Below are 23,828 nucleotides of genomic sequence, written 5' to 3'. Positions count from 1 at the left end.
TCCCATCGGAGATTGAATTAAATCAATTCGTTTTGCTGTTTGAGGTGAGTTGTTAGAACAATTTTACATATTGAACCAATCAATGTTCCATCCGCAGGAATATCATCTGTCCTATAGCTAAAGGAATATAGCCGAACGGAAACCCTTTCTTCTATGGCATAAATAGAATCTCTCTGGTAAGTATGCAGAGGGATAATCTGGTTGACTCTCTTTGTAAAGAGCCCCATTATCCAGCGAAGAGCTTTTAAACTGGTGTGGTTTAGGCCTGCGGGTTCAAGGTCGTTCAAGGTCTCTTTCTGGTCGAGCAGAGTATAGAACAACGACAAAGTGTTGCTGTTGTTTTTGAGGCCGATTTTGTCAACAACGTGAGGGAACACAAGGACCACTCCGAACATTGGACGGGTTGCCGTTGCATTTCCTTGAGTGTTTTTTTTTTTTTGTTTTAGTCAGTGGAGTTTTATTTTGTTTTTGTGCATCAGGCAGATGCACCGTCATAGCTGTAGATTTGTGCGAGGGGGGCGACACATCTAAATCTCAAGTTTAGATGCTCAACAAATCTCACACTAGCGAATCAATCTTGGAAAAATCTTCTTTCATTTGTCGCATCTACTTGCATCGCGCATCATCTTTTTGCAGGAAATCTTTAGAATCGTCATCAATCTTCTTTCTACCTACTCAGCGTGCGTGCAGCTAGCCACAGCATAATACAATTTTTTCTGCATCGTAGATAGAGTCGTCCCCCTCGGATTTGTGGCTCTATGAGTTGTTTTGCTCAGAGCTCAATATCAGTATCAACTGACAGGGGTCACCGACTGAGGAAACCAAAGGACATCTCAAGTCGGGACGAAGCCGTGCACCACGAAGTGTGTTTGTTTAAGCAATCTTATAGTGTATGCACTTTCCGGCGAAGTGCAGTCATAGCTAAAGTTTTTTGTTCGAACCCTTATACGGGGAGTGATTCCATTTTCGGTCTAGGTTTTCTTAATTTTCCCATGGAAAGTGCCGGGGATTCTATGTCCGTTCGCATCCTCCAAGACATAAAGGGTGATACGGTCAAAATTTGGTCAAGGGAAAACGCGTGTAAATCGGTGAAATCGTTTATTTAAAAAATCAAATTAATTTTTTTTTTCAAGTTCAATTAGTATAAAATTCAGGAAAAATATTCAGTTAGGCTTCCGCTTTTCCAAATCCGAATTGCCGGGCCTTACGCTTGACCCCTGCCATCAGATTTTGTACAGCCACCTTGTCCACCTTCTTCGCCGCAGAAAGCCAGTTTGCCTTGAATTGCTGCTCGCCCTTAGCAGTTTTTTTGGTCTTCTTTAGGTTCCGCTTGACAATAGCCCAGTATTTCTCAATTGGGCGGAGCTCTGGCGTGTTGGGAGGGTTCTTGTCCTTGGGAACCACCTGCACGTTGTTGGCGGCGTACCACTCCATGGCCTTTTTACCGTAATGGCAAGATGCCAAATCCGGCCAAAACAGTACGGAACAACCGTGTTTCTTCAGGAAAGGCAGCAGACGTTTATTCAAACACTCTTTCACGTAAATTTCTTGGTTGACAGTCCCGGAAGCTATGAAAATGCTGCTTTTCAAGCCACAGGTACAGATGGCTTGCCAAACCAGATATTTCTTTGCGAACTTTGACAGTTTCATGTGCTTGAAAACATCTGCTACCTTTCCCCTTCCTTTTGCCGTATAAAACTCCTGTCCCGGAAGCTGCTTGCAGTCGGCTTTGACGTAGGTTTCGTCGTCCATTACCACGCAGTCAAACTTCGTCAGCATCGTCGTGTACAGCCTCCGGGATCGCGCTTTGGCCGTCGTATTTTGTTTATCATCGCGATTTGGAGTCACTACCTTCTTGTAAGTCGATAGTCCAGCTCGTTTTTTGGCTCGATGCACGGTTGTAGACGATACACCCAGCTTATTTGCGGCATCTCGGAGAGAGAGGTTAGGGTTTCGCTTGAAACTACCGGCAACTCTCTTTGTCGTCTCAGCGGTTTCCGGTTTTCGATTTCCCCCCGATCCAGACTTCCTGGCTGTCGACAAACGTTCCCCAAACACTTTAATTACATTTGTAACGGTTGATTTGGCAACTTTTAGCGATTTTGCCAACTTTGCGTGCGAGTAGCTCGGATTTTCGCGATGCGCGAGCAAAATTTTGATACGCTGCTCTTCTTGCTTGGACGGCATTTTGACAACTGAAGAGTGAATTCCAAAATCAAAATAGGAGCAACATTCTACACACACACACCTTCAAAATGAGGGGTGTTCAGGTTTTTTAAATGCAAAATTGAAAGAAATACGTCAAGTTGATATTGACCAAATTTTGACCGTATCACCCTTTAGGTATTGGTTCCTAACGTAGTACGAATTTTTGCTTGGCTGTATTTTGTTCCAAACTTTCCTACGAAATACTTGGACTTGTCAGATAGATGGACATCACGTTTATAAACATTGTCACCGGGCATAAAGATGTGTTTGGCATTGGATCGCAAGCTATACGGTCGTGAATAGCGTTGATAAGCTGAATGTAAATTTTTTCGAACCAGGTCGTACAGTTTCCGCGTTTCTTCGCTCCGATGTGGTGGATCGTAATCGGATTCGGAACCCAGATCCCTAAGGTGATCGTATTCAGTCCCAGTGCTGATCATGTTCCGACCGAAATTTATGAAATACGGAGTGAAATTAGTGCTCTCGTGAACACTGGTTCGAATCGCTGAGCTGCAATTGTCTGTACTGACTCATCCCAATTGCGGTGATCCGTTTGTTTATTTAACGAACAGCGAATAGCGGTCACAATAACGCGATTCACTCGCTCGGCAGGATTTGGACTCGGGTGGTACACCGCAAGATTCCACTGTGTCACACCGTAGTGGGCCAATAGGTTTTTGAACATGTTGCTTTGGAAAACCTTGGCATTATCTGTAATGCACAAAGATGGGGCTCCGAACTTATGAAGTGAAGACTAGGTTTTCCATCACAGAGCAGACTCCAAGGGCGGTGGCGGATTTCATACACTGTACTAACACAAACTTCGAAAAGAAGTCGTAAATGACAAGTATCCAAATATTTCCCTTCCGGGACTTGGGGTAGGGTCCAAGAAAGTCTATGGAGATAACTTCCCATGATCGACCGCAAAGTTTAGGCTTCCCACAGGGGGGCCTAACATTGAAGTTTGGAACTTTAGATTCCTTGCAAACTTGGCAACCGCTACAGAATCGTTTTATTTCAGTAGCCATTCGTGGCCAATAGTAGCGTTCTCGTATTTCCCCCAACGTTTTTATAAAACCTAGGTGAGCTATGTTATGGGTTGCTTCAATTACAGGTTTCCTTTCACGCAACGGCATAACTTCTTTCCAGCGGAAGGCTGGGTCTTCAGCTAATGTTGAATTTGTCACAAATTTGAAGACTCGTCCATCCACAATCTTGAAGTCACGGTATTGATCCGGTTGCAGTTCAATTTGTTGTTTAAGTCCCTCAATGTATGGATCTGGAAGGTCCTTTTGCACTAGGTACAAACTACGACTCAAAGCGTCTGCCGAGATATTGTCAGATCCCTTCTTATACTGCAATTCTACGTCATATTTGGAAAGCTTTAACGCCCATCGCGTGATCCGTGGACTTTTTGACTCGATACTCATAGTCTGTAAGAAAGTCATCCGTCTGAACTATGTAGCGATGGCTTTCAACGAAGTGCCGGAAGTTTTCGATGCTCAATAACACCGCAAGACATTCTCGCTCCGTGGCACTATATCTTTTTTGCGTGCTTGACAACTTTTTCGAAAAATATGCAATGCATTTTCGTTCTCCGTTGAGAATTTGTACCAGAACAGCCCCAATAGCTAGGTCAGAGCTATCAGTCTCGATGATGAAGGCTTGAGAGAAATCCGGGTTGGCTAAGATCGGAGAAAACACCAAGGCCTCCTTCAACTATTGAAACGCATCGTTGGCCTCTTTTGTCCATTCAAACTTGTTGCGTCCTTTCTTCAAAAGTTCGGTAATTGGTACCGTGATCTCTGAATAATTCTGGTAAAATCCGGCGCTACCGAGCAGCCGTCGTACGTCTTTCACGGTACGAGTTGCCAGGTAATCCAAGATAGGCTGAATTTTGGCAGCGTCCATGGACAATCAATCGTTCCCCAACAATTTTTATGAGGCGGAGGTGCTCTTCCAACGTCTCTGAGGTAAATATAATATCGTCTAAGTAGACGTAGACGAAAGGTTCCAAGTCATGCCCATGAACTTTGACCATTAGGCGAGACATAGTAGCCGGAGCGTTGGTCAGGCCGAACGGCATGACTTTGAACCGATACAGGCCCTTATTGGTGCGGAAGGTCGTTTTATTTTTCGCATTTTCGCCAAGTTCGACCTGGTAGTATGACTCGGTTAAGTCGATGACGGAGAAGAAGCACGCTCGTTTGATTCGCTGAAGAATTAGGGTCATATTTGGAATCGGAAAATCGTCCTTTTTCGTCAATGAATTCAACCCACGTGAATCTAGACAAATTCGACCCATTGATCGAATCCGAATCTTGTTGACTCCCATCAAGCCCAGTGTGGTTGAGCGTCGGCTTCTCATTGCGATCGCTCTGCAACTTTTCCTCGTCGTACGACATCGCCTTTGTCGCATCGAGCAACGTCGCAACATTCTTCGTTCAGCGGAATGGCGCCCACCGTACTGTAGTAAGGGTAGAAGAGAGTAGCATCGGAACCGTAAGTCTAGTATAGTTGATTTGAGCTTAAATTTAGGATCCTTCCCCAGACTAATGTAAATAGTTCGGCAAACTATGAGAAGTTCCAAGAAAAAATAAAGGCTAGTGAAGATTCGTCCTAAATACTTTAATATCAAGAGTTTGTTCTTTCCTTTCCGCATATTTTGTTTCCCGTTTGGGTCAGCTAGGGAATTCGAATTGTTTGAGCCACTTAAACTCGCCCTCAGACCGAGTCTCATAGCCGGACCGGAAAACGCGTCAGCAGTCTCTCTAGTCAGAGAGTGGCGCTTAAGCTGCTGTGCGTTGTGTGCACAACGCGAACGTTACAAGTAAAATTAGATATTTAAGTGCTAAATTATTGAAATAGCATTGAAACAAAAAAAAATCGTAGAACAAACATGATAAAACCAACTAAACCCCAAGGGGGGCAACTCTATCTGCGATGCAGGAAAGTTTTTGATTAGCTGCGCACACGCTGACTAGAAAGAAGATTGATGACGATTCTGACGATTTCCTGCCAAAAGATGATGCTCGATGCAAGTAGATGCGAAAAATGATAGAAGTTTTTTCGAAGATTCATTCGCTTGTGTGAGATTTTCGGAGCATCTAGAATTGAGATTTAGATGTGTCGCCCCCCTCGCTAAAGCCTGCATGCTTCGATCATTGTTTGCAAATCGTATCCGAATACAATCCTACCGTATTAAACTAACAACCATCATCGGGTTCCTGCATTGGAATACATTTAACAAAGGCGCTCTTCTATTTTTATTTAATTTGGTTGGTCACGCCCTAATAAAACATTACCATAAACGAACAATAACCCAAATCATTGAACTATTCCACAAATGGTTTGGATGATACCTTGAACACGTCGTTAAGCAAATTAACCATAACATTTTTATTAGGGCGTCTCCATATCAACATTAATCGATGTGGTATGGCTGTTAACATAACCATGTTCGTAACCTTAGCAGGTTTTTTCAATTTTATTTGAAAACTGGTAATTTTTATTTTAGGATAGGCACATATCACAGTAGTTTTTTAGGTTTTGTACAAGATTCATTCATTTTAATAGCATATTTACACGAACTAGCACTGTAATTTAACAAATTTCCATAAAAATAATGAAATTTCCAAGGGCTGTCCTATCTGATCACCTTCGGATAGTGCTTATTCCTGTCACCAGGCACGCATTAGTTTAAGTTGGATTCGTCAATAGTAGGTCATACAAATGTATCCGCGGCAATATACAATGATGCTTACGTAACTTTATAAAAGGACCGATCACCTTTTGATAGGCACTTTGTTAAAGTTACGCGAGCATTACGTCATACGCCAATTTTTTTTCATGAGTTCATTCCGTGCATTGGTCAATACAGTCCACATCGAATAAATAGTTGTATCGTGAATCGCATCCGTTTTCTTTCTACGAAAAGAAGCCAAAGAAAACAGTCCTTTTCAGGACTATGAAGTAGTCCATTCCAAGAATGAGCTATCGAACATGGCATCCCCATAGGGAAAATTAGCCGTCAAGCTGGGAACCTCGGAGCCGAGACTTACCCACACCATCTCCCGTGTATATGATCGGACATTTTACGTCCCTGCCCTTTGTACACACCGCCCGTTGCTACCACCGATGGATCAGCATCACTCTTTCGTTGCCGTAATACGAGGTTGCTCACAGCATCGACACGCAGTTTGCAGGCTTACCCGAGTAGAGGGAAATAGCAAAACCAGAGCAAAATAATATCAAATTTTACCACTGGCCCTTATTACGAGTGTCACTTCACGTAAACTAAGTAAAATGACCACTTGTCACTCACGGTGAAGTGATTGCCGTGTGAATCAAATGGAAATTATTTCACCGTGAGTGATAAGTTGTCACCAGTGGCGTCCCGTAGCCTCACTTTTTACCTGTGCACCAATTTTCAAAACCAGATTTAATGCCATATACTCGAATCGTTTGAAAAATACACTTAATCTTCTAGTTTACTCGATACCTATCAATTGCAAGCAATATTTTGATAATTGTTTATGTTTTGAGAGTTAATGCACAGGTAGATTGAGGTTAAGGAAACGTCACTTGGTGTCACATCACCGTGACATCGGTAATAAGGGTCAACAAGTTAATAGCTTATTCTGCTACCAAAGTATAATTTGCTATTGTTATAATATTTTAGTATCATTAATTCAAAAGCTAATTTTGATCTGATAGCGGAATAAGCTATTAATATGCAATTAAATTGATTAATAAAAAAACACATCAATAGCTTGATAAGATATAATATCACATAGATTTGGTTATTACTCATTTATGATCTCATAGATTTCTTGATGTTATTTTTGATATTTTATCTCTTATATCAATCAAACTAATAGCAATTTTTGATGTTCTGTTCCATAATTTTAATAGTGTATCTTGCTATTGATTTGATATTCTCGTCTACACGGGTAGTGCTCTGAGAGTTAAATATATCGATCATAGATATATCTTTATGAAGCCATTGAAAAAAAAACAAAACAAGTTTAGCAAGCTTAGGCAGGTCTGCTCTGCTCTAAAGTATCCTCCTGTTCGGTTGTTCGAAGCATAATAAAAGCTAAATATTCAAATATTGGACAAATGCATTTTCTAATCGTGTTTAATCAGTGCTACCTACCCTACCTCAAAGATCACTTCCAAATCCACGGGTACCAAAACTAGCGTTGACGACAGCTTTATCATAAAATTCACAAACGGTCCCGATTTAGTTCAGTCTCAAACTATGATTTTCCTTTTTATAGAAAAAAAAACATCTTCCAATTCTAGATCGATTTCCAATTAATCCTAGTGAAGGCTATACAAAACTACAAATAAATAAGCAGTTAAAGAACATATGAAATACTGAGATTCATCAAAATACTTGATCCTTAAACTTTGCTGTCGAATTCTCTTCGATTATAATGTTTTCGTGCAATAAAAACTTACTAGTTAATAGGAAAATATGTAACTGTGCTCTTATGTGTGTGGGTGCTTAATATGCGTTTTTTGATTCATGGTTACAGTATTGTTTACAATGTATCGTTATTATCGACCAAATGAATGCATGTATTATACTGAGTGCGAGTGTATAAAAAAATAGCTATTTTCAGGTTGATTACTTACTAAACTAAATTAACAATAAATTAGACAATAAGCTTAGTTTCACAAGAGCAAAACAAAATCGTGGAAATCTATGTGCATAGTTAGAAGCAAATCAGTCATTTTATTTTTAGAAATCTACCACCTTCCTTCCTCGATCCTCGCTTTGCTTCCAACTATTGATTGGCAAATGAACAACACAAACACTGTGGATTTAAAAATTTAAAATAATGATTTTTTTTTCAGCTAAAACAAAAAATCCAACACGGTAAACACGAGTATGGATAGATTGCTCTGGCGTGTACTGTTGGCCGAGCTACTATTGTTTCGCGATTGGCTGCGCTGGTTGGGATGCAAGTTGGTACTAGATCTAGTGGTAGCTGCAGTAGTAGTTGTGGTAGTAGCATTAGTAGTAGTATCAGCAGCAGTACCAGCAGCACGTGCCGATGGTGACGACAAAGAGTGATCATGCTTGGAATGGTTCATCTTTACCGGATCGACCGCCGGAACCGTCGAGTGCTGATCGCTGACCATGGCGACGGCAGCGGACGACGGCCGTTCGCTACGACTACAGTTGACCGTCGACATCGAAGCCGTCGACATGAGCTGATCGTACGAATGGCGTCGCTGGCGGATCAACTGACGCCGCCGGCGACGTCGATTCTCGGACCGATTGTCAAAGTGATGGCTCTGTATGAGGGCAAAATCATGCTCGTCATACAACCGCCCCTCATCGTCGGCGCCATTGTCCAGCATGTCAACATCGACGTCCTCCGGATCGATCTCGATCGAGTCGCAGTGCTCGAAGAACCACCCATCGCCACCGCCGTTCACGTGCGAACGTCTGTTGCTACCACCGACAGTCGTGCCATTCTCGAAATGATAAGGATGATGATGGAGGTGGTGGTGGTGGTGGTGGTGATGGTGATGAAGTCGGTTGGGATGATGATTAGTGGTCGTGGCGGTGCCAAGATACTCGTGGTGGTTAACATCAACATCAACAACAACGATATCGTTCAAATGCTCATCAATACTGTTACAATAGGTACCGATAATGCCATGGTGATGGTGTCCGGGTCCGGGTCCTGGTCCTCCACCCCCGCTGCCTATTCCACCCAGGATGCTGCCCGGAATGGGCGTCGAGGTAACGATCTGCGGATGGCACAGCTCTAGGGAACCACCGCGGGCTCCCAGGAACCACTCGGATCGGGTGCGCATTCGGGCCGCCTGTCGTTCGTGGACCTGTTTTGAGTTTTTTAAAGCGCGCGACATCCCATGGGGCGTGTACAGGTGTGGGTGTGGATGTTTTTTTGTTTGTATTTGCATACAGTATCGTAACACGGTAATGTTTCCGGGGAGCACAATGTGGGTGGAGGGAGAAAGAAACAGAGCAAACAAGAGACAGAAGGGCAAAATTGAGATTTTTCTTATGATCATCCCTGATGGTGGCAATATTACGGGGGATACAGAGCATAGGGTTTTGGGAGGGGAAGAAAACATGTTAACACTCAAACCGGGGAAAACCGGGATCTAACTATTTGAACAAACTGGTTGGAGAGTATCCTAGGAGAGTAATCTACTGTTACTATGAGAACTTCCCGTCTAACGGATAAGGTTAATACCATTCCAGAACTAAAAACAGAACAATCTCTACCTAACATGTATGATTAGTGGTGTACACTTTTAACTCTAAGTTGTGATATTTTGGTTTGTTTAAGGAATATTATATACGACGGAATTTTGCGGCTAATGGTGATCATAGCAAGAGTACAGTCTAGATTTACAGTCTTTCAAATGGAGTGATTTCCTCTAAATTGCAATGTTGCTTAAGTAGGCAAAGTATGTACGCCCACAAAGCTTCATAAACGCTTTGGGAATACATTCATTATTATGATTTGATTTGACGGTTTACCATTCCCGGATAGAAGGGAATAGTAAAACCAGAGCAATTTTTCTATCAATATCTTATTATGTTATTGGTAAGTTGTGCGCTATAACAAGTAAATAGCTTACTCTGATATCAAAGCTATTGTTATGATATTTTGGTATCATGAATTCAATAGCTAAATATTGATCTGATAGCAGAGAAGCTATTAACACTCCGAACACGATGCCTCCGGTAAAATGTGTAACGGCAAATTGGCAATGTTTGAAAAATCATTGCTCAACAATTTATCGATAGATTTTTAAAGATCAAAAAAAATTTTGAAGTTCGTCAATAAATGGCTCATAGCCTAGTCAGTAAAGGCACGGTATTACCAAACCGGAGGCAGCGGGTTCGATTCCCGATCCGGTCGAGGGAATCTTTCGGGTTGGAAATTTTCTCGACTTCCCTGGGCATAGAATATCATTGTGTTGCAACAATATAAAAAATTCATGCATTGGTATTGGCATCGAAAGCTCTCAATTAATAACTGTGGAAGAACATTTAGAATACTAAGTTGAGAGCACGAAATAAGTTTGAAAATGCGAATAAAAAGAAGAAGAAGAAGAAGAAGAAGAAGAATAAGAAGAAGACGAAGAAGAAGAAGAAGAAGAAGAAGAAGAAGAAGAAGAAGAAGAAGAAGAAGAAGAAGAAGCAATAAATTGCTGACATTGCAAGTTTGCCGTTACACATTTTACCGGCAATAACCAACTTTACTATTACTCAGTTATGGTCCCATAGAATATTGATATTATTTTTGATATTTTACCTCTTATATTAATCAAGCAAATAGCAAGTTTTGATGTACTGTTCCGCAATTTTAATAGCAAAGCTTGCTATTGATTTGATATTCTCGCTGCCCTCAAAGTAACTACCCCGAATTATTTTACACCGAATACTGTTACATTGAACAGCGGTCCAGGATGGGAATTTAACAGGAAAGTAGTTCCAGAACTTTTCCTTTTCTATTGAGACGTTTGGTGTCATCGGTGAAGTTTTTGGGTTTTAAAAACCCTGTAAACATTACAGTTGTTTTAAATTTAATTGATATTAAAAAAAAAACTAACTTTCATATTTTTGAAAATAAAGACATATTTTACTGAGCAATGTTTTAGCTGTGTTAATTTCAAGAACCTTTTAGGAAACATTTTTTTTTATCTTTAAACATTTTAATTTTAGAGATTTTTTTAGGAATGGAATTATAGTATACCTAAGAAAAAAAACAGTGCTTAATATTTTATTTCAAATTAGACAGTGAGCATGCATAAGGGCGTAAACGCGATGATTGATTCTCTTCATCGATTTTCTCTTTACAATGATACAATACATACAATACGAAACAATTTTCTGGAATTTGTTCAAAGTAGTGCTGTAGCCGGTTGTATTGGCTATCAAATGCAACAGCAAACGCACCGAGAAACGTTAATCCAAGCGAGTTATTAACAAAAGAGAAAATCGACGAAAATAATCGATCATCGCGTTTACGCCCTTATGCATGCTCAGTGTCGAATTGCTCGTGAAAGCCGTCTTTTTTTTTAAGAACTTGTCACACGGGAACAAATCCAATCTCCGAAATGAGAAAAATGACTCATGATTTCATGAACATAGCGTATTTTCATGTTTTGAAAATACACCATGAATAATATTCTTGATTAAATGAGCTATTTTTGCGTAACGCAGCTAAGATTCCAGAAATCATGCATCATCTTAGATGAAATCATGAGCTAATTCTATGAATTTAACTTTTAGTTTTTAAACCAAAACAAAAATAAAATAAAGCATCAGGTCAGACTGGATTCGAACCAAGAACCTTGCGATCATTAAACCCATACTTTAACCACTAGACTATCAGTACTTGTATAAGATGGAAGGCAAAAGACGTATAAGACTGTGCGTTTTATGAACACTGTTTGCCAGGTACGTGTTACGCTTGTAGCGGTCATGATTCCGCTGAATTATGAAATTATGAATTTTCATCACGAAATCATGAATCATTGTTATGATTTCATGGAAAGGCAAGTTTGTTTCATTTCATGATTTTTTATTCATGAAAATGGAATCGGATTCGTTTCCGTGCAATATGCACATTTATGCACATAAATCGATATCTCTTGAAGCATGCGGACAACTTTCTCCATAAAATAGCCCTTTTCAAATGTTAATTACTCAGCATGGGGCAAACACACATACATTTTCAAATTAACATTAGACAGGGCACAACTTGAATTATATTATGCAAAAAATAGGGTGATTGATTCTGGTTGGACCTATCCAAAAACTGATGATGGTTGCACCTATTTTTTCAATCGCTAGTTTAGTCAATCGTCACATTTTTTTTTTTTTTTTTTTCAGAGATCGCTTTACTGTCATAAAAAAAAACTCTTTTGCTTCAATTTACATGTATGTTTTATTGCAAAAAAAAACCTCAAAGCAATTGAATTTCAATGTGTTTTCAAAACAGTTTACTTTCCACGCTTTAGCTGATCTTCATGCCTCAAACACACAAAAAGGAATATTTTTAACATTTATAGTATAGTATAATACTGCTTTAAGATGTAAACAACACGTTAGTACGCCATTTATCCATTGGTTTTACTAAAATGTTTGAATAATTGACGACATTCGAATAGATAAATCTGATCAGCTGATTTGAAATTCGACTTCGCGTTGGCCGAGTGTTCAGTTTCTTCGATTGAAAAAAATGGCTAAAGAAAATAGTTCTAGGGCTGTTCTTTTAGTGAGATAGGTAATAAATCACTTACCGCGTACCAGACGCATAAAAGGTACAATGTTCCGAAAACGACACTTCACGGAAAAAATAAGGGAAGCCACTTCAAAAAATATGGAAGTGAAATAGAGTTGAGTGTTGATTTGGAGAACCAGCTTGGGGATTGGGTCTGTATGTGCGCTGCTTCTGACAGTCCCAAGACGACCAAAGAGATCTAGGAAGCTGCTAACGACTTTGCGTCACTAGTTGGGCGTTGATTTAAAGGAAGGATTCTATCGTCACGTTGGCTGAAAGGGTAAGCATGAAAAATCTTCAAAACTCCTTGCTACAATATGCAATTCATTCTTTTCTAGGGTAGGGTGATTTCATTATCTACTTCTGTATTTTCAAGTCTGAGATAAGATACAAATCGCATTGAATTGTTCCTTTGTTATAAAATGTCTCTTCCTTCTGTGCGTGAATTAACTTGAAATAAAATGTTAACAAACTAAAAATTGATAACTGAAAATTATTTCCGAAAAAAAAAATCTTTAGGAAAAAATCGGAACTAATTCACCTGTGGTGTGATCTGACCCTTCATATTTCTGTAAGTTCTGATATTCTATCATTTTAAACCCCTAAATTCTCCGGAGGCACCCAGAACATGCCCGGAAGTGACCAATGTGGTCCAAGGCACTCAATATTGGTATTGGTCTTGTTATCGAGTTTGGAAGTAATGTGAAGTGTCGCATGATAGGTTTTATTCCTTCCATGTAAAATTTAGGTCCATGGTCAACATATCCTGGAATTTGTTCCGACCATATCTCCGGAACCAGTTGACCGACTCCAGACATATTCGATAGCCTTCAATGGGACCACAATACCTATAGTTTGACGTTAAAAATTTTCCAAATCGGGTCAGTGATTTCCGAAAAAATGAGCCATGCGTAGAAAGTGAACTGTTTAAAAACGCAGTGAAAGTCAAATTTATTGATTTTTTAAATAACTAATTCATAAAAACTGTTTTTTGATACCAATAAGCTCTAAACGAAATGTTTGAACAAATATGGGATAACATAGCATTTGCAAAAATAGGTCCAATAATTATCATTTTTACGTAGGACTACGTCTGTGATTTCTATATGAGGGTACACTTTGTGAAAACCGAAAATGGAACATGTAACAAAATTATGAAAGATTTCGAACATTAATCACTCAGCTGCCCCTGGACCAATTTCAATAATTTTATCACCAATCGATCAGAAATATTTCTACACATCTGTTAAATTTAAGACTTCATCATTTTTCGAAATGTCACTATTGCACGAATGAGGAACTGTTGCTAAGATAATTAAAATTATCACCAATTGCCTGCGAAAAGCGATTTCCCTAACACAGATTTCAAAGTTGAATTCCATCCGGTCTCACCAAACGATGTTTATTCAATCACCACGAGGTGAGTGGTGATGTCCTCCAGTACACAACAAAAGGCTCCCCGCAAGCAGCTAGCTATCAAGGCTGACCTCAACCGTTGATCGGAATCAGTTCCAATCACTGTGTGTGGTGGTGTCTGGTCGTCGGATCACCACCAGCAGCAGCAGCAGCAGCAGCAGTGCTTTCGGCGCGTGGCGTAGAACATTGTTCTCCAGTACACAACGAAAGGCTGCCTGCAAGCAAGCAGCGAGCTGCAGCCCACATGAACATCCATAGAAAGAGGAAGAAGCCGCACCGCTATTGATCGGAATCAGAAGCTCTTCGTGAGTCGCTGTGGGCCATCTATGGCAAGCACAACATCATAATTCTTTGCTGAATAAAAACGTTTTATAAAATCATTTGTTCATAATATTTAACTTGTTATGTTATTATTAGAAACAGGAAAAGTAGATCTTTCCCCTAAGCACGCATTTTTCATAATTATGTTTTGAATCCAGAAAAAAATACGACATGAATTTTGACGTCGTGTGAAACCGGCCTAAATAGGTCCAACCATCATCAGTTACTCTACTTCCCTGATCCTTTCATCAAAAATAATATTACACTTTCTAATCTCGAATAAACCGCGTGTCGCCATCCCTAATATACGTAGTATCAAGTAATTCTCGTTAAACTGCTAGATGTTCTAAATTGATTAATGAGTGTTTTAATAGAATAATTAAATACCTTATTACGTTGTTTTTCCTTTAAATCCTACTTTAAATACCTTACTGTAAATTTTATCCATTTTAGTAGAATTAAAAGAAAACACAACTTAATAATAGTATAATGAAATATTGCCTGCGTAAAGCTAACGCGATTGAGCCTTCCAAATAAATAAATTGAATTAAACAAAAAAAAATGAGACATGTTTTTTGTTAAAATCATATGAAATCAATTAGACTTCAATATTTTTTTTAAATAGTATGCCAAATTGGATATAACTTCGTTATAAAAAGAGTTACAGATATTTTTAACAAAATATGCGTCTTTACAAGCTCAAAAGTCTCTTTAGATAATTTTCATGGGAAATACAAAATAAAAAAGCTTTCAGCGCGGCACGAAAAATTTAAATAAAATGTGCAAGTACTTTTGCTTCAATTTTTACACGCTTGGTGTCTTCGTTGAAGCTTGCGTGTGCTTGAAAATTTCTTTCTTTTGGTGGATGCAAATAATAGGATGATCAAAATACCAGGTCAATTGCCGGTTTTTCAAATCAATGTTTAAATGAATTCTCTGTTTTACAACTCATAAGGTTAAGATTTAATATCCGTCATACTTAGCACAACCCGAATTACAACTTTCTTTTTCGATCGGATTTGAACAACAGAATGAATGTTTCGACAAAAGATGACTTCTAGATTGATTTACGTTTCTATGTGTACCTTATAATTTTATAAGGTACACATAGAAACGTTTGATAAATTGTTTACAATTTGATAAAAATTTAACACCACTTTTTGATTCCAAATTCATCATATTACATTTAATTTCGTCCAAACATTTTAAAATGCCATGGGATTTACTTCGGCATACGGATGAAGACAGAAAAAAATGATTCGCTAGGAGTACTTCTTTTGAGCAGAAAGGATGTAAATATTCATATTATGTGTATTGTAGCTTTTGAACCAAACGCATGATCGAGTCTTCGACTCACGTCATTGGTGATGGACTCACGTCAAAATCATTGGTATTTTTTTATGTTTTCTGCTCCATACGACGGAAAAAGGCGCTTATGCCGAAGTAGTTCTCTAAAGCATTACAGCCCCATATTGATTTTTGTCAGAAATTAGTTATCTATTAGCAGTGTTGGTAAAATATCAAAAAATCAAATCTCACCAACGCCCAAGATACCGCTTGATTTTCGTGGACAAAATTCAACAAGCAAACAACTGCGGTTGATTGTACAAGCTGTGATATCGCAGCTCGGAATATCAAGCTAACAAAACTCATCAGCTGGAAATCTCAACAAACTGTGGTGAGATTGAGTTTCATCATTTTTGCTTTACACCCGAATGCAACCGAAACTTTCATAACGGCTGGCAGCAGTCACTTCGTGTCTGCCATTGGTGAAGAGTAAAAAGAGATAGCAAACTATACTTTCTCTTTCTAAGAACACGATGTGCAACGGAATCATTTTTGTGTCGAGTCAACTCTCAGCTTGATTTTTGCACGTTGCGAATAGTCTCGCAATATCAAAGGAGCTTGTAAAATCAGTATCAAGCATGATATTTTGTTCCAATATCACGCGTGATATTGCGAGCGCATGAGAGCGGAAAAATATCAATTGATTTCTGATTTTGCCAACACTGACTATTAGAGTCGATTGTAAACTATCGGCAGTTTACACTGTGCACTACAAGTAACATGTTTTGTTCAGAAAACATCGTAAAAAATGCCAAAACGAGGTTGTCCCATTAGGGTGGGGTTTATTTTTCAAAATCGTTAGGGGACATGTTTTCCCATGTGGAAAATGATTATTGGGACTATTTAAGCAACATATCAAAAATTGAACTTTTTTCGTTGACATTTAGAGGTGGAAGGAATCAAGGAATCCAAGTCCAAAATGTCGAACGATGAACTTTTTCAAATAAAACATTTGCTTCTATAAGTAAACACGTGATTTTGTTAACCATAAGTACATTTTTTTTATCCATTTTGCGATATCTTCACTGGTTCTCGAGATGTATGGCATAGCGATGTTCCCGCATATGGACTTACGCTTGCATATTGATCTATCACAATCAGTCTTGCAGTGCTTTATGCAGCGTGAGTAAATATGAGAATACGAGAGAATAAGAGAGAATGGAAGAGAAAAAGATATAGAAAACAAACAAAAAACCAGGGGAAAAGGTAAACTCTGGAGCAACCATAGAAAAGGACCGATCAGCATTTGAAAAAAAAAACCGTTCTAAAGCCCTTTCTTCGTAAATCGAAGGCCATACTTCGAACTATTTTGCTACTAATAATGGAAAACTTATGCTGAATGAATTCCAAAAAAAAAAAAACTGTCAGATTTCAAACTTAACTGTTTGGCTGGATGCGTCCAAAAAAACTGGATGATTCCTGTTTAAACAGGAATGTTGGCATCACTGTTCTGTACATCATAATAAAGATGGCCACATTCATCAGGAATCATAATTATTATATTTAATAATTATTATAATTAATCGAGTATTAGTACAAGACACTGAAGAAGTCTGCACATTGCAGACGAAATACGCGTATCTGTCAAGGGTAAGCAAATAAGGTAGTGGAATTAAATGGAAATTACTAATCCTTCTCTCTCTCTCTTATTATACAGGTATTCCACTAAGACGCCCTCATTTATCAGGATTCCCATATCAGTGTTTTTTCTGCCTAATTTATTCAGCTTATGTAGGGGGAAATGGATGTAATATCGGCCTAAATGTTCCTAATTTGGGCCCATATATAAATTCAGCAATCGACTAAATTTTCAATAGCGACCAAAATATCCATTAGTACCGTCCCAATGACGCGTTCATCTATATAAAATTGATAAGTAGTAGATTTTTAGCGATGGGCCCAATCTTAGATCCATAGGCCAACATTAAATCCATTTCCCCTATTTGTAATCTAAAAGCGGTTTGAGCATGAAGATTTGATTTGCCCGTAGAGTTGTTTTGACCAATTTCCCAGATTCTTACGTAACCCAACCCGATATCCAGAGACCTCTGTATGTGAATGGCACCATTAGCCACAAAATCGCATGTTAGTACAACCTACAAGTTATTCGGTTATTAAACCAAAAAAAAAAATATGTAACGTAACTAAAACAAAGAAAAAGCTTATCTTTTTATCTTTCATGATCAAACACAGGAATTTTATTGTGCAGTATTAAAAAATCCAATTAAAGTACATTGAAAATATTCAAGAGAAAAAAAAAATACTGAATCTGCATTTCTACGAATTTTACTCATTCGCTCGCGATCACCTTCTAATGGTTTACCCTATCGTACGAATCAATTCGAAATCTTTCTACGTGCGCCAAACTACAGCCAAACTGCTTTGGTTCAATCGTTCTCCGGTCTTACACTACTTAAACCTTGCATTTTTCTACTATTATTATATTTTTTAAAAAAGGTGTTTAGTGAGCAAATCTGGTGGTTCCGTGTGATGCTTAATCTAGTTATTACAAATTTACAACAACTCTATTATTGCGCCGCGCAAACCAAAACCAACGAAATACAAAAAGAACGCCAATGTAGGAAAACAAAAAAAAGCTAAGCAGTAAGCGCAGTCTCCTTCGGCACCCGTAATTAAAAGCGAACCTATGTAGATACTAGGATCAGGTGGGTAAAAGCTAGCAACGAAAGCAGAGAATACTGAAACTCAAACTTGTCAGTGGAATAAAAACCGAATGGTGTGTTAGAAGACCCTGTCAAGCAGCAGACTAATATCTTATTATTTAAGTTTAGAACAAAACTATGTTGGGAGATCTTTCCGTACAAGCGCGTTCTCTCCAGAATCAACCCAGATGTGAATCGGTATTGTACATTTTAATGTTCATTATGTGCTTGTCAAGCCTAATTGCTACTCGCTAAATATCAACTTTGATTTATGCGTGGGTGTGTGTAGAGGAGATTGTTCAGTACTTGTTTTTTTTTTTTTTTTGCTTGTAAATATACTGTATATATGCTCAGTTATGGTTAAGTAGAATATAGGTACTCAAAATCAGTGCATGACCCTCACCTGAGGTAGGAAGGATAGGCTCTTGGTGCTCTCGGCGTACCGGTTGACCGCCCGCAGTTCGTCCAGGGTCATGTGGTGCTGCGAGCCGGACCGGGTCGTCGTCGAGGACGACGAGTGCGACGACGAGGAGCAGCTGGATTTTTGCACGTTGAAGATGCCCGGGCCCTCGAGCGACACCGAAAGTCGCGCGCAGGACTCCAGCAACGAGTGCTCTGGAATGATTCCTAGGGAAACGGCCGAGTTGCCGACGTTTGGGCCGCCGGTCGTCAACAGGGCCGGCGTCGAATGGGACTCCTCTTGTGCGACTGCCGGCGATGACATGATCGCGATGATGATGGTGATGATGATGGTGGTGATGTATTTTGCAGACGACGAAGATGATCCCAGGTGTTAGGCAACATGAATACACACACACAAAGTTAGGCGAATAAACAGAAACAGATTGATTCGATTTAGGAAGGAACGTTGTGGGGAAGAGAAAAAAGAAGAAAACAAAACAAATCGATTAGACAGAGAGGCACATCACCCGCATGGACATACAGTTGAACAAATGTGGCACACAGCGACACAGTAACTGCTATTATTAATAGAGTTGCTTAGTAGTTGTTACGACTTTTGTACGACTAAAGTGTAAGTTATCATCGCTTAGGATAGACGCTATCGAACGTACTTAGTCCCCACCGCTCGCATTCACACTGCAGCCAGGTTTTCTCGGTTTCTAAAGCTAGTTTTACTACTCGGGATAAGCGCAGTTTACACATGTTACGGAGCAGTCCAGACAATGCGTGAGAATGAAACATAGAGAGCAGTGACAGAAGATAGGAATACAGGAACAGGAAACAGAGAAAAACGAAAAAAGAGAAAACAAATAAATCACCATTAGTATTGTTGCTGCAGTCTTAGAACGCTGTTTCTCTTGTTCTAGTTATGTACTGGATCAGATCAAAACGAGTTATTATTAATTCTACAAAGGATATCGAAAAAACTAAATCAATATAAAACCATTATGATAAACGCAGCACTCTAGCAATCAAATGATAGAAAAAATGTACAAATCAAAAACCAAAACAAAATACAAATAACTGTTTGAATAATTCGAAAACAAACCAAACTGATAAATACAATCATAATAACGAAAAGAAAAAAAAAACAAATGGAAACCAAACCGAAACTCTCGCAAGCAACTCACATGCATAGTTCTGCTGGGCAGTCTTCCCCCTCGGGGGCGGTGGATAGCGGAACGAGCAGATCCACTCGTCCTGAACCCGCAGGACCCGCCCGGTCACTCGGGCATAGTACTCGTAGTTGTCGCGCCCGAACAGATCGCACGCCGCAAACTGTTCGATCATCTGCTTCATGATCCGGGTCGCCACCTGCAATGGGGAGAAAATGAAGTGTTGAACAAATTAGTAACAGTAATTAGTACAATGATGGTTTTAGAGGTGGCGAAATTTAGAACCATTTCGACCCCCGGCTGGTGCATCTACACGCTAAGAAACAATGACGAGGTAATTCGCAATGATGACGGTGATGATGTGGTACAAAGAAGCAATCACAGAGAGTGGTTGTACATAGTAAGGTAAGTGAAGCTAAAAGGTTGTAGTTTGCTTTCACCGTTACAGTCTATAGTATGTGGTGTACTACAACTGGCTGTGGGGATAGTGTCATGTATGATAATTAATAGTAGAAGGTAGGCGGATACAACTTCAATAAGAGTGACTGGTTTTAGCAACTACGAGAGTTTAGCGTGGTGAATGCACGCTACAGACACGACATTCACAATATTTTCAATGTAGGATTGCTACCGAGTTAAAGAACAAACAAACAAACAAACAAACGAACAGGTAGGAAAACGCGCAATTATTAGAACATTCTATAAACTGGCGACTGGAATGCAGGAAGAGTGTTTTCATTGAGGTTGATTGGATTCCGGTTCATCGGTTGCAGCACATTTGCCCCACATTGTCACAGAGAAAAGGAACGATTGCAAATTCTACTGATTCAGATACGCATCCTTAAGTTCGATGGAAAAATACACTGCGAAATCAAATAATCAACTCTATCAAATGAACCATATGGCAATTACAATGTACACTACCCGTCATCAGTATGGACTCGCTTAGCAAAGCGTTGCAATACGCATGGAACTTAAAATCAAATTTGATAAATTCCTCTAATTTAATTGAATATCACAACGGAATCTCCTGTGAAGAGCATTTGATGTGATTTGAATAATTTACTTTTGCTTACGTTATGCATGATGACTAGCAAATAGTAATTCCCATTTTGTTATGATCTTGATTCTGCGTTCGAAATCTCAAAATATTTGATATATCTAGGTAGATAACTTTGATAATTTGCTACGAACTTTTCACAGAATTTCTTCAGAATGATCTCAATAACAGGGTGGCCAGTGAATTTTCATTTTGAAAATTCCCGGTTTTTTCTCGGTTTTCCCGGTTTAAATCTTAAAAAATTCCGGGTTGTTAATATTCAACAACAACAACAAAACGAAAATGAACGCATTTTTAAGAACGTGCTGAAAGGAATTTACTGACAAGATAAAAAAAAGTGATTAAAGAAGATTCCCAAGATTCTGGAGCATTAAAATTTGTGTAGAGTCTGACACTAGAACTTTTTTTTTCAAAATGTGTGATTAATAACAATCTTTGTGATGCAAGATTTGGAGTAAAAACTAATTAAAATGTGAGATTTTGAAAAAAAAATCAAGATCACAGTTTAAAAAAAATCATACTTATGAGTCGTGGAGTCATAATTGTCATGCTTTGAGACTTGGAAGCATTTCAAGAGTTATAAAATATTACATAACAATCAATAGAATCCAGCGTAATAGCGTATAGAAAACCCTGGAGTTTTTAGTAAAATTTAAAAGAATACAAAGTGTTGATTTCAAACAAATATTGAGAAGGATTTCCACACAGTTTTCGATGGAGAAGTTCTGAGCAGATTTCCAGAATTATTTTGACATGAAATCCTTAGAAATTGTTAGATGAATTCAGAAGGATTTCTGTGGAGAAGAATGCAAGTTGTAAATTAAATTGTTAGGTAATTTTAGAAGATTTAAAAGGAGTTGTGAAAAACAAAACTTTGCGGAAAATCCCTACGATTATGACGAAATTTGAAGAGAATTATGATCATAATTCAACAAGAAACAGAGTTCTCAGATTGTTCTGGTAATAATTTCAACCCTAGTGCGAAAGATTCATCACAGAACTCCAACAAAATTGATTGCAAAAAATTTGCTGATAAATATAAAGAAATTCTTTAAAATACTCCAAGGGGTTTCTAAATAAATTTTCGAAAGATTTCTGCTGTTTTCAATAGAGTTAAAATTAATTTTTGAAAAGATTTTCAAAGAAATAAAAGTCTCTGGATAGGCTCAAGGGCATTCTAAAAAGGATTCCAATTATATTCTTGGAAGAGATTGCAATGCAATTCCAAAAAGAATTCAACGGTAATTATTACGCGGAGTGTTTTTAGGTTTATTTCTGAACAATTTCAAGATAATTCAGAGCAGAATTCCAACTTAATTCTGGAATTGATATCATGAGATTTTTGAAAAACGAAAAATTAAAACCCCGAATTATTATTCAGGTTCGGTTATAACAAATATTTGTTTCCAAAGTCCAGCATCTTCAATATTTTCTTTTAAGGACCATGCACCTTACATCTGAAATTGAGACGACAAAAATCAATTTGCAATATTGCTGAGTTCTTTTCAAATTCCCGGATATTTCCCGGTATTCCCGGTTTTCCCGGTTTGCTGGCCGAACTTTTTTAGAACAATTCCCCTTATCTTAAGCTTAGAGGCAAATAAGCTTTTAGAAACATAATATTGCATACTTGAAATTCTTTGCAGAACAATCAACAAAATTCTTGGAAATAGTAGTTGGAAACGCTTAACATCAAATATCAGAATTAAAGTCGACGATAGATGAGGAGATGAAAGTAAAGAGTTGATAGTTCCGCTATAGTATGGCAGTGTGAAATTTGTATATAGAAAGTAGAAAGCGAACAAAGGACAATTTTAAGGAAGCTATGTAAATCGTTAAATTCACGAATGAAGTAATAACACATGATTAGTTAATGTAGATTATTTTCGATTTTTTATTGATTCTTCTAGATACTATCTGAAGACTCCTTCCATAAATCCATCCTTAGAACTTCCATGCAATTAACCTCAGAAGGTTCATAAATTTCTGCTTAGAATAATCTTGGACTTCTCCCTTGCATTCAATTGGAAGTTCAATTCGTATTCTCCTTAAAATCCCCATAGTATTTCCTCGGAATTCTCAACACAACAACTCTTCTCAGAATTCCTTTGAGATTGAACCCTAAAAATTCGATTCCATTGGAATTCTTCTCTGAATTTATTTCGAACTCTTTAGAATTCTCTTGGAAGTATCGTCAGAAATCACCCCAGAATTATTTTAAAACTATCCGCAGAGACCATCTTTGGAGTTCACAAAATGTTCATGGAATTTTCATCAGAGCTACCTTAACCGAAATTTCAGAACTAATTTTCGGATTCTTATAAGAATTGGACTTATTTAGTATCCTCATCCAATCATCATTGAATTCTTCTCAGAACTCTCGTTAAAATGCACTCTCAATTACATTAGAATTATTTCCAAAATTGTTTCGGAGCTGAACTTTGCGTCTCTAATAATTTAAACAATAATCAAAAGCGATGCTCGTATGTGTTAAGCCAAGTTTAACTATATAGGTAAACCTGGCTGAAGATTAAAGCGGAGATGAAGAAATCGATCCTCAGAACACTTAATTTCACATGAGACTTTCGTAGTCTGTACTTTGGTATTCTTCTCTGATATATCTTGGTGTCATCCCTAGAATTCTCTTTTAAATCTAAATTGAAGGCATTTCCCAATAGTTTTCCTGGTGTTCTAACGTTTTGCGGTTCACCCTGGTTAAAATTTTCAAAATTTCAACAGATATGTATATTTTTTTAAAACTACTGTAGACTTTCTAAGTGCCAAGTACTCAATTTTAACATTTTGTGGATATTTTTAAACTTCACTCTATTTTAGTAGTGAAAAAGTTACTTTAGTGACTATTTCTAGGGAAATAGTTACTTTAGTGACTCTATGGTGTAAAAGGTGACTTTTTAGTGACTGGCTTCAAAATAGTGACCAGGTCACTAAA

The 23,828-nt window shown here is 38.3% G+C and overlaps 1 protein-coding gene across 7 annotated transcripts in view; it reads right to left on the bottom strand.

Annotated features, from left to right (window-relative positions):
* RhoGAP71E (Rho GTPase activating protein at 71E) overlaps positions 1–23,828 on the bottom strand; it is a 156,097-nt gene that overhangs the window by 12,469 nt on the left and 119,800 nt on the right. For 3 of the 7 annotated variants that reach the window (XM_065225197.1, XM_065225207.1, XM_065225215.1), the window contains exons 5-8: positions 19,834–20,017; positions 19,315–19,377; positions 18,645–18,949; positions 7,124–9,069 (exon numbers count right to left, since the gene is read on the bottom strand). In XM_065225197.1, coding sequence (XP_065081269.1) covers positions 8,074–9,069; positions 18,645–18,949; positions 19,315–19,377; positions 19,834–20,017 — 1,548 coding nt within the window. In that variant the 3' untranslated portion in view covers positions 7,124–8,073. Of the gene's footprint in view, positions 1–7,111; positions 9,070–18,644; positions 18,950–19,314; positions 19,378–19,833; positions 20,018–23,828 lie in introns of those variants that run through there. The other 4 variants (XM_065225231.1, XM_065225240.1, XM_065225248.1 and 1 more) reach the window with 3 other exon arrangements.

This window comes from Ochlerotatus camptorhynchus, unplaced genomic scaffold, assembly GCF_037179485.1.
Source record: "Ochlerotatus camptorhynchus isolate MF236.1 unplaced genomic scaffold, CSIRO-AGI_Acam_v1.1 ptg000021l, whole genome shotgun sequence".
In the NCBI taxonomy this organism is placed as follows: Eukaryota; Metazoa; Arthropoda; class Insecta; order Diptera; family Culicidae; genus Ochlerotatus; species Ochlerotatus camptorhynchus.
The sequence above is the reverse complement of the archived record's forward strand: the minus strand, read 5'-3'. Positions and strand labels throughout refer to the sequence as shown.